Source organism: Borostomias antarcticus (genome assembly GCF_949987555.1).
Source record: "Borostomias antarcticus genome assembly, chromosome: 9".
NCBI classification, from domain to species: Eukaryota; Metazoa; Chordata; class Actinopteri; order Stomiiformes; family Stomiidae; genus Borostomias; species Borostomias antarcticus.
In genome coordinates, this window is record NC_140242.1 from 7282229 (window position 1) to 7295779 (window position 13551).

The 13551-nt window shown below is 42.3% G+C and overlaps 2 protein-coding genes across 4 annotated transcripts in view; one reads left to right on the plus strand and one right to left on the minus strand.

The window, feature by feature from the left end:
* Window positions 1-2943, minus strand: idi1 (isopentenyl-diphosphate delta isomerase 1). Its single transcript, XM_084443041.1, has 5 exons — window positions 2805-2943; window positions 2358-2530; window positions 1262-1354; window positions 969-1099; window positions 1-484 (listed from the first exon to the last, which is right to left on the minus strand). The coding sequence occupies exons 1-5, from the start codon at window positions 2933-2935 to the stop codon at window positions 167-169; spliced, it is 846 nt and encodes a 281-aa protein (XP_084299167.1). The 5' UTR covers window positions 2936-2943; the 3' UTR covers window positions 1-166.
* A 343-nt stretch (window positions 2944-3286) lies between these two features.
* LOC311313277 (WD repeat-containing protein 37-like) overlaps window positions 3287-13551 on the plus strand; it is a 28987-nt gene continuing 18722 nt past the window's right edge. For 2 of the 3 annotated variants that reach the window (XM_084443387.1, XM_084443389.1), the window contains exons 1-3: window positions 3287-3377; window positions 4257-4445; window positions 10363-10459. In XM_084443387.1, the coding sequence (XP_084299513.1) occupies window positions 4305-4445; window positions 10363-10459 (238 nt within the window). In that variant the 5' untranslated portion in view covers window positions 3287-3377; window positions 4257-4304. Of the gene's footprint in view, window positions 3378-4199; window positions 4446-10362; window positions 10460-13551 lie in introns of all 3 variants that reach the window. The other variant, XM_084443388.1, reaches the window with a different exon arrangement.

Consider the following 13551-nt stretch of genomic DNA (forward strand, 5'->3'; position numbering starts at 1 on the left):
ACCGTCTGACTGGTAACAGCTGCATAGACCACGCCTTCACCAGTACAATCACACCAGAGCAGAGTTTCACTAAAGGAAGGGTTGAGAATTAAAGATGTTCTTTTTAATAGTATTCCAACAGGGGCCTACTACACTAACAATGACAACACCATCATCACTGTTATCATCACATGCGGTGGATGTTGTCGTGGTCCATGAACTGCTTCAGGTTCTGGAGGTTGTCCCACCACTTGAAGAGGAAGGTCTCTGCGATTAGGCTGAACCAGGGCGTGATCAACAGCTCTCCACTCTTGGCCTTCTCCAGCATGTCCTTCAACTCCTCCTTGGTGACGTAGCAGTGGCTCTGGATCTCGTTGGCGTCCGGGTCCAGCGACACGTCCTTCTGCATGAACAGGATGTAGTCGATCTCGTGCTCGCCCCACACGCCGTCCGACTGGGCCTTGTAGTGGATCCGGGTCAGGTAGGTCATCTCTTCTGGGGGAACCTGAGGATGAGAACGCCAGAGATCATAGAGGGTTAACACTGTACTGCTCATCCAAAGTGACTTACTGACTGAGTTAGTGTTGGGGGCAAGCGACTTTGCTCAAAGAGCACAATGGTAGGCAATGACTGATGAGAAATCACATGTCAAATGGCCTGGCCCGGTCTCAAACTCCTTTCGGTCGCTGGTTGGGTGCTCCAACCACTGAGCTATCTACCGCTCCCTATCTGAGGAACCAGGTCGACTGTTCCATCTCCCAATGGTGAGCAAAGGTGCTAGCAAACACGTTTAAACATCTATTGTGATATCCTTTAAAAAAAAATAAAAAAAATAATAAATGAAAGCTTAAAGAGACATTTGTTCTGAATTGTTAAAGGAACGTGCACACTGCATACAGGACAGGAGCATGCACACACACACACACACACACACACACACACACACACACACACACACACACACACACACACACACACACACACGTTACCTGATCCATGGGGATTCCCAGTTCAGCTTTGAGTCGTCTTTGTGCGGCTCTCCTCACCCCAATAGTATCCTGCTCCTCCAGCTCACTGGCTGTGTGCAAGGGATGACTGCAGCAAGTGTTGGTAAAACACCCTATACACACACACACACACACACACACACACACACACACACACACACACACACACACACACAGAATGGAAAGGTCACTGTATCAATACTGAACTGCTAGTCATAAATGTCTGTTTGACGGAGTTTGAGATAAGGCTCTCTAGGCTAAGGTTCGTGCCTCACCTGGAAAGGTGATCTTAGCATCAGACCTCTGTTGTAAAAGCAGCTTGTTTTCACTGTTGAACAGGAAGACGCTAAACGCACGATGCAGTAAACCTGGAACATAAATAATCAGGTGATTATAATTATTTAGTTGTGTAGCAAATTGTAATGACCTCTGTTAATGTGTTCATGAGTAACAGAAGGTCTGGACAGCGTTCTCAATCCCACTGGTTTATTCAAGTAACTGAACAGGCTACTGTTTAAATGCAGCCTGTGGCAAAACAACTCGGTTCGGAACCTATTAGTTGGATAACCGAACCCAGAGACGAGACAGGACAATGCGAAGCAAGGAGATTGATACATGGTGCCCAGCCCCACTCTGTCCCACCAACTACAGGAGACTTATAATAATTATAATAATGACCTAACAGCACACAAGAACACAGAACACAAACGACCAAGTGGGCTGCTACAATATGTTATGCTTGGACCAAGAAAGAGAGAGAAAGGTTGTATGTTACTTTGTACTTATCGTTGTCAGACAGGCAAGGTTATTATAGTTAACGAAAACTAACTAAAAAACTAAAACTAGGTGTGAAAAAACATTTAAGTTAACTGAAATAAAAATAAAAACTAGACATTACAAAAAAACGATAACTAACTAAAACTGTATTGTGTGTTTACAAAACTAACTAAAATAAACTAAAATTATTGAGAAAATGTCCTTAGTTTTAGTCTTTTTCATTTCATACATAAGCCTAATATTTTGGGTGGATATGAAATCTATCCTCCATTTTTTCTTAGCTGTGCCCCTGCGCAGAAGTAACCTGACGTGCGCCAGATGGCTTGTTTCACACGGAGTGAAACAATGTGAGCTCGCGAGATCAGGATAGTCTCATGAGGCTAGCGCAGAAGAAAAAAAAAGAAAACTAATACTGAAACTAATAAAAACTAAACTAAAACTAAGCATTTTCCAAAAATAAAAACGAAACTAAACTAGCAAACCTGCTTTAAAACTAATCAAAACTAAACTGAAATTGAAAACAAAAAGTTAAAACGATATAAAAATAAAGACTAATGACAAAAGCAAAACTATTATAACCTTGCAGACAGGTACCTTTGTCAATATTTGAATTGAGGTGACAGTTTTTCTTGCTGTCCGCTCCTGTCTTGCGGTCGTTCTCGTCGATGAGGATGCACATCTCTGCCAAGAGCTGCACCTGCTTCTCGTCCAGATTGTCGGTGTTTATTTCGGGCATCCTGGCAGCAGTTCGCAGATCTTTCGCTTGTCTGTAAACAGAATAATATTAGATGGGTGGGCAAATCATTGGACATGAACTGTTATCTATCTATGAAAAAATAGCCAAAAACTAAACATGTAACAACATTAGCCTAAAGTGAGCCATGAAGCCATGGTCTCTGGCTAAGCGTTCCATCAATAGACCATGTTAATACTGTAGTCGCAGATTAAATGAGATTAGCTAACCATAGCTAGCTAGAGTTGGTCTAAACACTGCAATAGAAGATAACGAAAACGCGATGAATGAAACCATTAAAAACCTACCCTGATAAATGTCTCGAAGAAATAGTTGCGGGAAGGAATAGCCGTCTTATTCTGCCTCTCGACACCAGTCTGTTCAGCTTGAATAAAGCAGGTCCCTCACAGGACACCGTCCGGAGCACAGCCCCCAGCATCGCCAGACTACAGGCCGGACCAATCACACCAATCACGCCGTCTGGAGGCGGCAACGCGCCATCGAACCACCCAGCTTCTCTCAAAGGGGATTGAATGTAAGATAGTGTTTTACCCCCAGGTGGGATCTTACTCCACTGCACCGCCGATAAGAGGGTGCGATTGCTTTCAAAATTCCAGTCGTATCTCAAGTTTTATGATGGATGTTTTCAATGTATTTCGTGTAATTTTGCTGACGAGGATGACGACGATGATGAGCCCACTTCCGCATGGGCGTGACTGTGTGACGCCAAAGTCGTTCATTGGCTGTGACGGTAGCGGCGTTCTGATTGGCTCACAGATGCCATGTGGCACGGAATGACAACAGGACCAAAAATGATGCCATGTAACAGCCTGGAGGATATCTAACTAGACAAACAAATTAGTCTGCTTTACTGCAATCCGGTAATTTGAATTATTTCGCTTGATTCTGTCTCGATAGCCATGACCCAAGCCAAGGGCCTTAGCGTATGGCGTTCCATATTTTGCGCATTCTGTTTTTGAAGGGAGTATAACGTTAGCTAACTTTAGCTCTCGAAAGGTCAACCGATAATTCCAATACGCTTAGCTAGTGCCAAATACTTCCCTTTTCATAGACACGTCATCTCTGATAGTGCATATGATACTGTAGATAAGTGCTGGGTTGACTTGGATGGGAATCTGGCTGTGACAGAAGCTGTCATTTGAGCGGATTGGTACAGTATCTTCCTATGTACCACCATTTTCCACATCTTAAATTTGAGATTTTTTGAAGGGCATCTATAGTGTGGTTTCCTGTCCGCGGATAGATCAACTGGTAGACACCACTTTGCGGCGACTGTCCACATTAGGGACAAGCATTTAGTGTGTCTGAATAACCACGAATAATGTAATTTCTTAGTAAGACAATTACTCTGTGTGGACAATGTTTTCCACACCTGCTGTGTAAAGCAGACAGCACATTCACTAACCTGCTTAATCAGTGGCATACCCTTCCAAATACAAAGTCCGTTGTAACCAGACGACCTAGGCTGATCTTTGCATTCATACCTGCCCATTTTGATCAATATCCTATCAACCAGAGGTCTTAAGATCAGCAAACAGACTGTCAGTACCTGTGGGGGCCTTGTTTAACCACTGCAGAGCGTGAACAATGGAGCCAGTCTATACCAGCCAGACCTCAGCGCCAGCACTACAGCAGAGGTGTGTGTGTGTGTGTGTATGTATGTGTGTGTGTGTGTGTGTCAGAGGTTGGGTTAACCCCCGGCCTGCTGTGTGTGTGTGTGTGTGTGTGTGTTTGCCCAGCCCCAGGAAGGAGGTGGTGGTGAGTAAGGGGGCCGGCCCACAGAGGAGATGCCCGGAGAGAGTGGGAGCGGCAGTGCCACTGGCCGCCACCCCAAGCACAAGCGCAAGTCCCACAGCCTGTCCTTACGACGCAGCAACAGCACGGAGCAGGATAGGGCGGGCATGCAGAGAGACATGCTGGAGGGGCAGGTAAGCGACGCGGGCGCACATACACACATACACACGCACACACACACACACACACACACACACACACACACACACATACAACCTATATATGTAATTTTCGCTGGTGTGCCACTTATAATAATAATCATCAACTTTATTTATGTATGTTATTATTATTATTATTATTATTATTATTTATTATTATCATTATTATTATTATTATTATAAACAGCATACAGCTGCTTAGTATTTTGATCATCACTCTGTTGTATGCGTGGTTTCTGTGGGGGAGAGTACAGTACGAGCTGGTTTTTCAACATTGCTGAGGTTTCCTATCTGGTGTTGCAACATATTAATGGAACTAGCATACTATGTTTAGGCTAGGAGCTGTACTTTCTGAGAGAAAGTGTTGTTGACACATTGGTCTGTGTGTTTAGCTTGGTTTAGGCCTATAGGTATGGTATAACTAGCCCTTGCAGAGTGTTTTGTACCCGATGATACTACTGAAATGTAATTAAATTGATTTTGTTATCAGAACCAGAACCAGAATGCATTTGTTACTATGCAGTTTTAAAACGTACAAGCAATTTACTTTTGGTCGTGGTGCATAACATGGAGACAACTTTGGACAGGGTGCAGGGACGAGACAGGACAGTGCAAAGACAGGAGAGTGCAAAGGGCGAGTACAAAATGCGGAAAAGGATAAGCTAAGAAAAAGTAGTGCAGTCAGTGTATGTACAGCGAGTATGCCGAGTGTGTGTGTGTGTGTGGCGTGATGTGTGAGTGCGGAGCGTCCTATACATACATTCAGGTCATGTGCTAGTGTCTACTGACAGTGTTTCTCAACGGTGCTGGAGTCCGTGTTGGGGGTGGGGGGGGGGGGTGGGGGTGGTCAGAGGGCCCTGTTGAAGAGGCTGATGGCCGTAGGGAAGAAGCTGTTTGGCGTGCAGACGTGGTTCTAGTATTTCCTATACATTTTTGATTGTTCATTAACAAAGGGAGCTGTCTCAGTTCGGAAAAAAATGATCGATTCTGCTAAAGCCAAATTAGAGATGAACCATTAACCAACCCTCACCAACAGACTAGGGAAGGAGGCGCTGGTGTTCGGAGTGACTTGGCACAGACGCCATGCGCAAGGAAATGCTTAGAGACCGAGAGATGGAGACGAGCCCAGTTGATAAGCGGCCGCTCCCGATGCAAACCAACACTGGCGTCTGTCCTGTGTCCGCGTGGTGCCATAATAGAACAGCCTCTCTCTGTTTGATCAAGGTTCACCCAGGATATCGGTCTGTTAGCCGCGAGGAGAGGCCAGCAACACAGCATCTAGAGAAACCTAAACATGCACTGTGTGTTGCGTTATTGAAACTACTGTACTGTACACTGGGAAAGAGGAACAGTGTATAGTGGTTACATTCTCGGTTGTGCTTTTTCTGAAATCGCTTGGGCCACTGAAACTAGCAGTTATTGGATGAGTATTAGATAACAGACCATGGGAACACCTGTGGATAGGATAGTGTGCATGGGGCAGCAGAGAAGCATTAGACCGCTGCTCATCAACTTTTAATACAGGGTGGCTGTTCAGGTCTGATTATTCCTTTCATCAGGCCTCTTTATCCATCGGCAGTACATTGGGGGGACAGTACTGTACCTCCTACACACACACACACACACACACACACACACACACACACACACACACACGCGTGTGCAAACACACGCACACTAGACTGCCCATAGTGATTAGGCCTGTTGGCCTTCCACTCTCTCAATGCAGTCATTATGTCCAGTAACCAAGGAGATCTTTACTTTTTAGGCACATGATTGAGCAGCTTTGACAGAAGAAGGGGCGGTCTGTTGTTTGCTAATTGCCTCTTTTTTTCAGTGTGTGTTTACATGACGCTGACAGAATGGAGAACGGTAAACCTTGTTCAAAAACACTGGTGCTTTAGGCATTATTTTGAGAGAGAGAGGGGGAGAGAGAGTGAGAGGGAGGGAGAGAGAGAGAATGAGAGGGAGGGAGAGAGAGAGAGAGAGAGAGAGAGGGAGAGAGAGATAATCATCATGTGTCTGTCAGTGAAGGTACAGTGACAGGAACACTCAGAGCAAGCTGTCAAAACCAGGTTTGAATCCATTGTCGTCATGGTGGACTGCTTTTGTTGTTTGTGCATACTCTGTAGACTGCCTGTAAAACACATTACTGGGACCTTTCACACGTAGATTATGGAGGTGAGTCTGAATTATGTTGTGTTGTTGTTGTGGTTGTTGTTAAGTGACACAATATTATAGTTCAATGTCTTTGCTAGTTTTGGTCAGTAACCTAGCTTGTTCAGTGGCAGTGTGATCCAAAGATCTCTGTCTGTGTCTTGTTACAGACTCCCTGCAGTATAACAATGCTTAATGCTGGTGTCAATTCGTTGTGTTTTGGACTGTATTCCAAATGCTTCATTGACTTTCCCTTTAGAGAAGGTCCCTTTGTTTCAGGTTGTTCCACCATTTATTATGGTGATCAGGAAATGTGTTGTATCTGAATCTCATTGGCTAACAATTCCTTTTTAGTTATGGATCTGATAGGCTAGTTGAAAATAATTTTCATTGTATGTTTTTAGTTGAGACCTAGCTAAACAACTCTACTGGTGTAGCAGCACTGATAAAAAACCTGTCCTCCAAACTAGTTGATAATTTGATAATTTTTATCAGTCAGTCAGTCAGTCAGGCAGTCCGTCAGTCAGTCAGACTAAACAGGAAAGGAGGATGGATTGCGGCTAGTTTTTCTACTCAGTTTGTTTTAGGGCTATAACCATGACTCATTTTCTAGACCAGTGTTTCTCAACCAGGGGTCCATGGACCTCCTGTGGTCCCTTGCATAATTACAGGGGTCTTTGGGAAAGTGTTTAAAGATTTTTTTTAATGGTATTTTTGTTAAATGTATCAAAAATATGTTTAAATAATATTGTAAAAGGCCATCATATTTAATGAAAACTAATACTGTTTTTAAATAAACCAATAGGCTAGGTTTATTCGCACACATTCACAACTCTCACGTTAGCGGAGCTAACTCACTCATTCTTGAAACATAATGATTCACAAATGATTAAAAGAGATAGCAAATTAAGTGTCATAGAAGCCATAAAATGTGTACAATTGTTACTGTTTGTGGTGTGAAAAACGGGTGAGGAAAAAAAGCTTGAAACTGGCCTATGTTAAGATCATTAAAGGAGTAGTAAAAAAAAATCATGTTCAGCCCTGTTTTAAGGTTACTTATGATCATATACAATGGTTCAGATCAAAAAGTTGACAAAACTAGCACCTTTGAGAAAGTCTGATAATTGCTCTACCACCGTTTTGGTCATACAATGGATGTGGGTGGGCACCTTGAAAAATCTTTCAAAAACATGTTAAACTCTCAAACAGCATTGTTTGACTGATACAGATACATACGACCGCTCGGCCACCGGTGGTGTATTAAACCCGGCAGGAGAAGTAGACATAAAGGGAAGGAAGCCGGTCCAAGTATGGCAAATGTTTTCTTTTAATTTGTGTATCCGCCCAGTGATTCTGAGCCGCACTAAAATTTAATGTGTATTTAATGTGTTCTAACTTAGCCCATGCTACACCCCTCCATCGAGTTTCATGAAAATCACTCTTGTTTTTGTATAATCTTGCTATGTGACGAACGAACGAACGAACAAACAAACGAACGAAATAACACACGACCGAAAAGATACCCTCCGCCAGCGGTCGCTAGGCAGAGCCAATGACAATTATTATTAACAATTTCTGATAATACTATCATTCTGATAATACTATCATTGTATTTGTGCAGCACTGATGCATCCTTATTATACTGAGCTCTTTTGCTCTCCTTTTTGCTCTTTTGCAACCAGAGGTTGATGCTACGTTGAACTTGTGTTTGTGCAACATATTATGCTGATGCCCAGGAAAAAACGTTTCTAAGTGTTGAAAAGGAGTTTTCACACGTTGCGGTACTGTAGATGTCCTCAAAGTTAGGTCAAGGGTAGAGCCTATAAGCTGTGATGACAGCATGGCCTGGAGTGCACAGCTCAGCTCAGCTTGACTCCCAACTGAAATCACACTTGCGGTAACCGCTACATTGACGTAACTTACTTTTTCGGTAAGTTACGTCAATGTGATATCAGGCGATGACCATGCTACTAAATAATATATATTGTTGTGGGGAGGTGGTGTGTGGTAGTCTGATATCAGACAGAATGTCAGCTTGTTACACTCCTGTAATCTTCAAGAATCAGTCAACTTCGGTGGAGTGGGCAATGGGCATACTGTATTTGAAAGTCTGGACCCAGGCTACCGCTCTGGAGAGAGAGAGAGGTGTCATGTCGTCCGTTCGTCAGTCAGCCAGTCAGCCAGTCAGCCAGTCAGTCAGTCAGTCAGTCAGTCAGTCAGTCAGTCGTCAGTCAGTCAGTCAGCCAGTCAGTCAGCCAGTCAGTCAGTCAGCCAGTCAGTCTCCCCGTAGTACCAGAATCCACCACAAAAGCGCCGCCTTTCCAATGCATGTTTCCATTGACAAGTACATTTAGATTTTTACATCAAAAACTATGCTTGGTGTCTCAGTATAGTCTAGACTAGGGAAACCATGTCCTTTCTACATCCACAGAGGGTAGAGCTTGAGGTGTTTAGTAGAGCTAGATATGTCTGTATTTCAACATTCATTATAGGACTTTTGACCATATAGGTGCATGGACTTGTTTGCCCACTAGATGACGTTATGGTAGGAGACATTATTGTCCTCTTATTCACTCTACCATGGTTTTTAGAGAGCTTACTTTGGTCAATCATTGATACACATGATGTGACATTAGTAGCACTAGTAACTAGACATTAGTAGATATGTCTGTATTTCAACATCCCTTATAGAACTTTTGACCATACAGGTGCATGGACTTGTTGGCTGTTATATGGCGGCTGTATAGCTCAGGAGGTAGAGCGGGTCGTCCAATGATCGTAGGCTCGGCGGTTCGAATCCCAGCTCTTCCTGACGACATGTCGAATTGTCCTTGAGCAAGACACTAAACCCCAAATTGAACCTCCCAATGAGCAGACGAGCACCTTTCATGGCAGCTGTGTGTATGTGTGTGTGAATGGGTGAATGAGAGGCCTTCATTGTAAAGCGCTTTGGATAAAAGCGCTATATAAGTGCAGTCCATTTACCATTTACCATTAAAAAGGCGCTCATCCGTCGTTGCTTTCTACACAAAAAACTGTAAGTGTCTCAGTGTAGGCACTCTCCATTCTAGCCAGGGGCTTTTTAGCTTGACCAGCATCATCAACCACATGAGCTGGTTAGAGCTCACATAGTAGTACTCGTTATAAGTTGTTTTTCCCATTGCCAGTACATTAAGATTTGAGCAGTGAAACTAGTATGCTATGTATTTCAGTAAAAGTATAGTCTATTCTATAGACCCAGGACCAGGTGGCGGGATTACATCTCCGCACTGGCCTGGGAGTGGCTAAAGATTCCCCAGGCAGAGGTGGTTGATGCCTCCAGGGAAAGGGATGTATGGGGCCCCCTGCTGGAACTGCTGCCTCCGCGACCCGACCCCGGATGATCGGATGAAGATGGATGGATGGATGGATAGTCTATTCTATTGAGGGACACTTCTACTTTTCAAATCCAGATTTTTGATAAAAGAAAAGGATTCCTGGCTTGTTTACTCATTGTTTTACAGTGCTAAATGGACCACTTATATAGCGCTTTTTTAAAATTAATTAAAAAAAACATAATATTAATGAATTTCATTCATATGAAGTCAAACAATTGCTTATTTTTTCAAAATCAGACTGCGTAGGCTGACAGTAGAAAGATATTTGACAGTTGGTGTGTGTGTGTGTGTGTGTGTGTGTGTGTGTGTGTGTGTGTGTGTGTGTGTGTGTGTGTCTTTGTGTTTTTCCCTGTGTGCAGGATTCCAAGCTGCCTCTGTCTTTGCGGAACAATCTACTTGACCTGTTTGGCCAGATTGAGCGCGAGTTTGAGAATCTCTACATCGAAAACTTAGACTGTAAGTTATATGAAAATCAATGACGACTGTTGGTTTTGTTGAATACAAATGTGGGCCTTTGTTCAATCAATCAAATCAATCAAAGCTTTATTTATATAGTACATTTCATACACAGAGGCAACACAATGCGCTTTACAGAGAACAAGGGAGGTGGGCATACGACCCACCTCTACATATTCCAGAGGGAAGCAAAAAAAACAGTATCACCCGGGGACCAGAAAAGTGAGCTGGAAAAATTCTTCCCTGACCCTGTTTGTCTAACGGCTAAGAACATTTATAAAGCAATAAATTACATTAAATTACATTTTCAGAGTAAGAGTAGGAAAGGCTAAAGGCTTTGTTATTTTACTTATTACTTAATTTTAAATTTACTATTTATATATTTAGATAGTCAGCAGTATTAATCAAAGCAGGACAATGGAACCCCACCTTTGACCCGTTTAAATTGTTTTTGATGATACTGAGATGGTGTTGGTGGCTGTTGAGGCCAATCAATCAATAAAATGAGAGATACCAACCAGACGCCAGTCTGAGTCTTTAATGTGAGCTCACAGGAAGCAAGTCATCACTACGCAGAGTTCAGAAGTGCTCCAAAAGTGATAACAGTTTTAGCATGTATTTATACAAGAGACCAACAGTAATCTTAGACCCACTGTGAGGAATGCACACTCACCCGAACAGGTGGATGTCAACAACTCACTTATCAGTCTGAAGCAACTTGTCACTGACGAGACGCTGAGGGAAGCGTTTGCTGTTAATCTCGGCCTTCTAAGATTATAACATGCTAAACTCCCTAAAAAAAGGATACAAGCTAGAAGAGACAAGGAGGTACAGTTTGTGTTTCATACAGGCTGGCTCTCAAACTCCCTCAAGCCCCCTTTCAGACTGTCAGTTGGCAGACGGTCATAATATGGTCAAACACTTCATTTATTACACTCCAATAGTTCAAAACATGGAACTTCACACCTGGTTACAGCACTAGGTGGTCAAAGGACTGGTCAGTCAAAGGAGTCACACAGTTAAAAGATACTGTATTAGGCTGTTTATCATAGGTTCACGCATAACAAGATCACACAATCGGGGGTAAAGATTAGCTGTTAACAGGGTGAGATGAATAAATTCCATAATATGGCTCTGTCATTCATGTTTTGTTTTTTTTAACACTTTATTTTTCTTGTTTTATCAGTAACATACAAATACACACATACACAAAGAAAAGTAAATACAAAAGAACCAGGGTTTGGATTGCTTTCTCCACAAAAAAGTCATATTATGTACATTGATCAAAAGGTATCTGTAACTGGTCGTTGACATGTGATTCTTAACATGAGAAAGTCTGACTAGTCCCGTAGTTTCATATTCCGTATTTGAACTCTGTCCACTTCATCCACTGTCCTTCACATCGCTCCTCCTGTGTTCTTATCCTGTGAGTCAACAGTTCCATGCCATATATTTCGTCCACAATCCTCACCCATTCTTCAAGTGTAGGAGAGTCTGTGTTGTGCCATCTCCTAGTAATAGCCTTCTTACAGGCTGCCAAGAGGATTTTCAACAGGTATCTGTCCTCCTTCCTCACAGTATCCTCAGTCATCTTCCCAAAATACAACACTTTACAGGACATTGGTATACCATATCTCAGAACTTTTACAATTGTTTCATGAACGTTCCTCCAAAATTGCACAATTTCAGGACAGAGCCAGAATACATGAGAGTGATCTACATTCATCGTCCCACATAGTCTCCAACATGGTTGTGTTCTAGATAAGCATTTGCTCTTAATTTTGGGAGTAATAAAGAATTTTATTACATTTTTCCAACAGTGTTCTCTCCATGTACGTGAGGATGTTGTAGATTGTTGGGTTTCCCAGATATCCAACCATTCATCATCTGCAATACTAATATCTAGTTCCTTTTCCCATTTACACTTAACATATAATGTTGAAACACCTCTTCTCTCCATTAACTGTTGGTATAGTGTAGATATTATTCTGTGTTTCTTTGATTTGTAAACCTCAGTTATGACCTTAATTACTCCATTCCCATCCAGATTCATGTTGTGTCGTATTTCCTTATCATAATAATCCCTAAGTTAGAGATATCTAAAGAAGTCCTGATTGGTCAATGAGAAGTTCTCTTTCAGCTCCTGAAAACTCATTATTCCCCCGTCCTTTAGTACCGTACTCAGTGCTGTTATACCACAAGTAATCCAATGTTTGAACCTCTGATCAAGAATGCTCGGTGTAAACTGTCTGTCATAGGCTATCCATCTAAGAAGTCTGAGTTCTTTCCCCAGCTTATATTTTTCTACTAGATGAAACCATAATTTTAATGTGAATCGAGTCACAGCATCTACCTTTTCAAAAAGATCTTTCGCCACCTCCCTGTCTCCTATAATGCTTTGAATCTCCCTTCCCTCTACATAACTCTCAAACATTTTCCATTTCGCCTCACAGTCTGTAGCACACCAATAAATGACTGGTCTAATCTGTGCTGCATGGTAATACTCCCTAAGGTTGGGCAGCGCCATACCTCCTTGATGTTTACCAATCTGTAATGTTTCGAACCTAACTCTCGGTCTCTGACCATTCCAAACAAACCTTGAAATCAATTTATTCCAGGTTCTAAACTGTTTCTCAGGGATCTCAACTGGTAGTGCTTGGAATAAGTAGAGCAGACGAGGAAGTATGTTCATCTTTATAGTGTCTATTCGAGAGCTGAAGTCCAGCGGAAGCACAGCCCACCTCTCAATATCCCTCCTGATATCCTGATCTACTTTGATGTAATTAGCTTTATATAATTTATCAATCCCTTTTGTTATAGTAACCCCAAGATATCTCATCTTCTCAGAACTCCAATTCAAATCATATTTTAGTCGAGTTATTGTGGATGGGCGGTAATTCAAAGTCAAAATCTGTGTCTTTGCTAAATTCAATTTCTATCCAGAGTAGAAACCAAACATTTTAAGCTGACTGATTAGAATAGGAAGACTTATATCGGGATCCTCTAAATAACATATCACATCATCAGCAAAAAGCCCAATGATGTGTACTTCATTTCCAACCGCTATCCCTTTCAGGTCATTATTCTGCCTA

Excerpts from the sequence above, each read along its gene's own strand:
- idi1 (XM_084443041.1), bottom strand. The coding sequence starts at position 2,935 with ATGCTGGGGGCTGTGCTCCGGACGGTGTCCTGTGAGGGACCTGCTTTA. Across the intron at positions 2,531-2,804 it reads TCTTCGAGACATTTATCAGG|ACAAGCGAAAGATCTGCGAA; the intron begins GTAGGTTTTTAA and ends TTCTGTTTACAG. Across the intron at positions 485-968 it reads TGGGAATCCCCATGGATCAG|GTTCCCCCAGAAGAGATGAC; the intron begins GTAACGTGTGTG and ends TCTCATCCTCAG.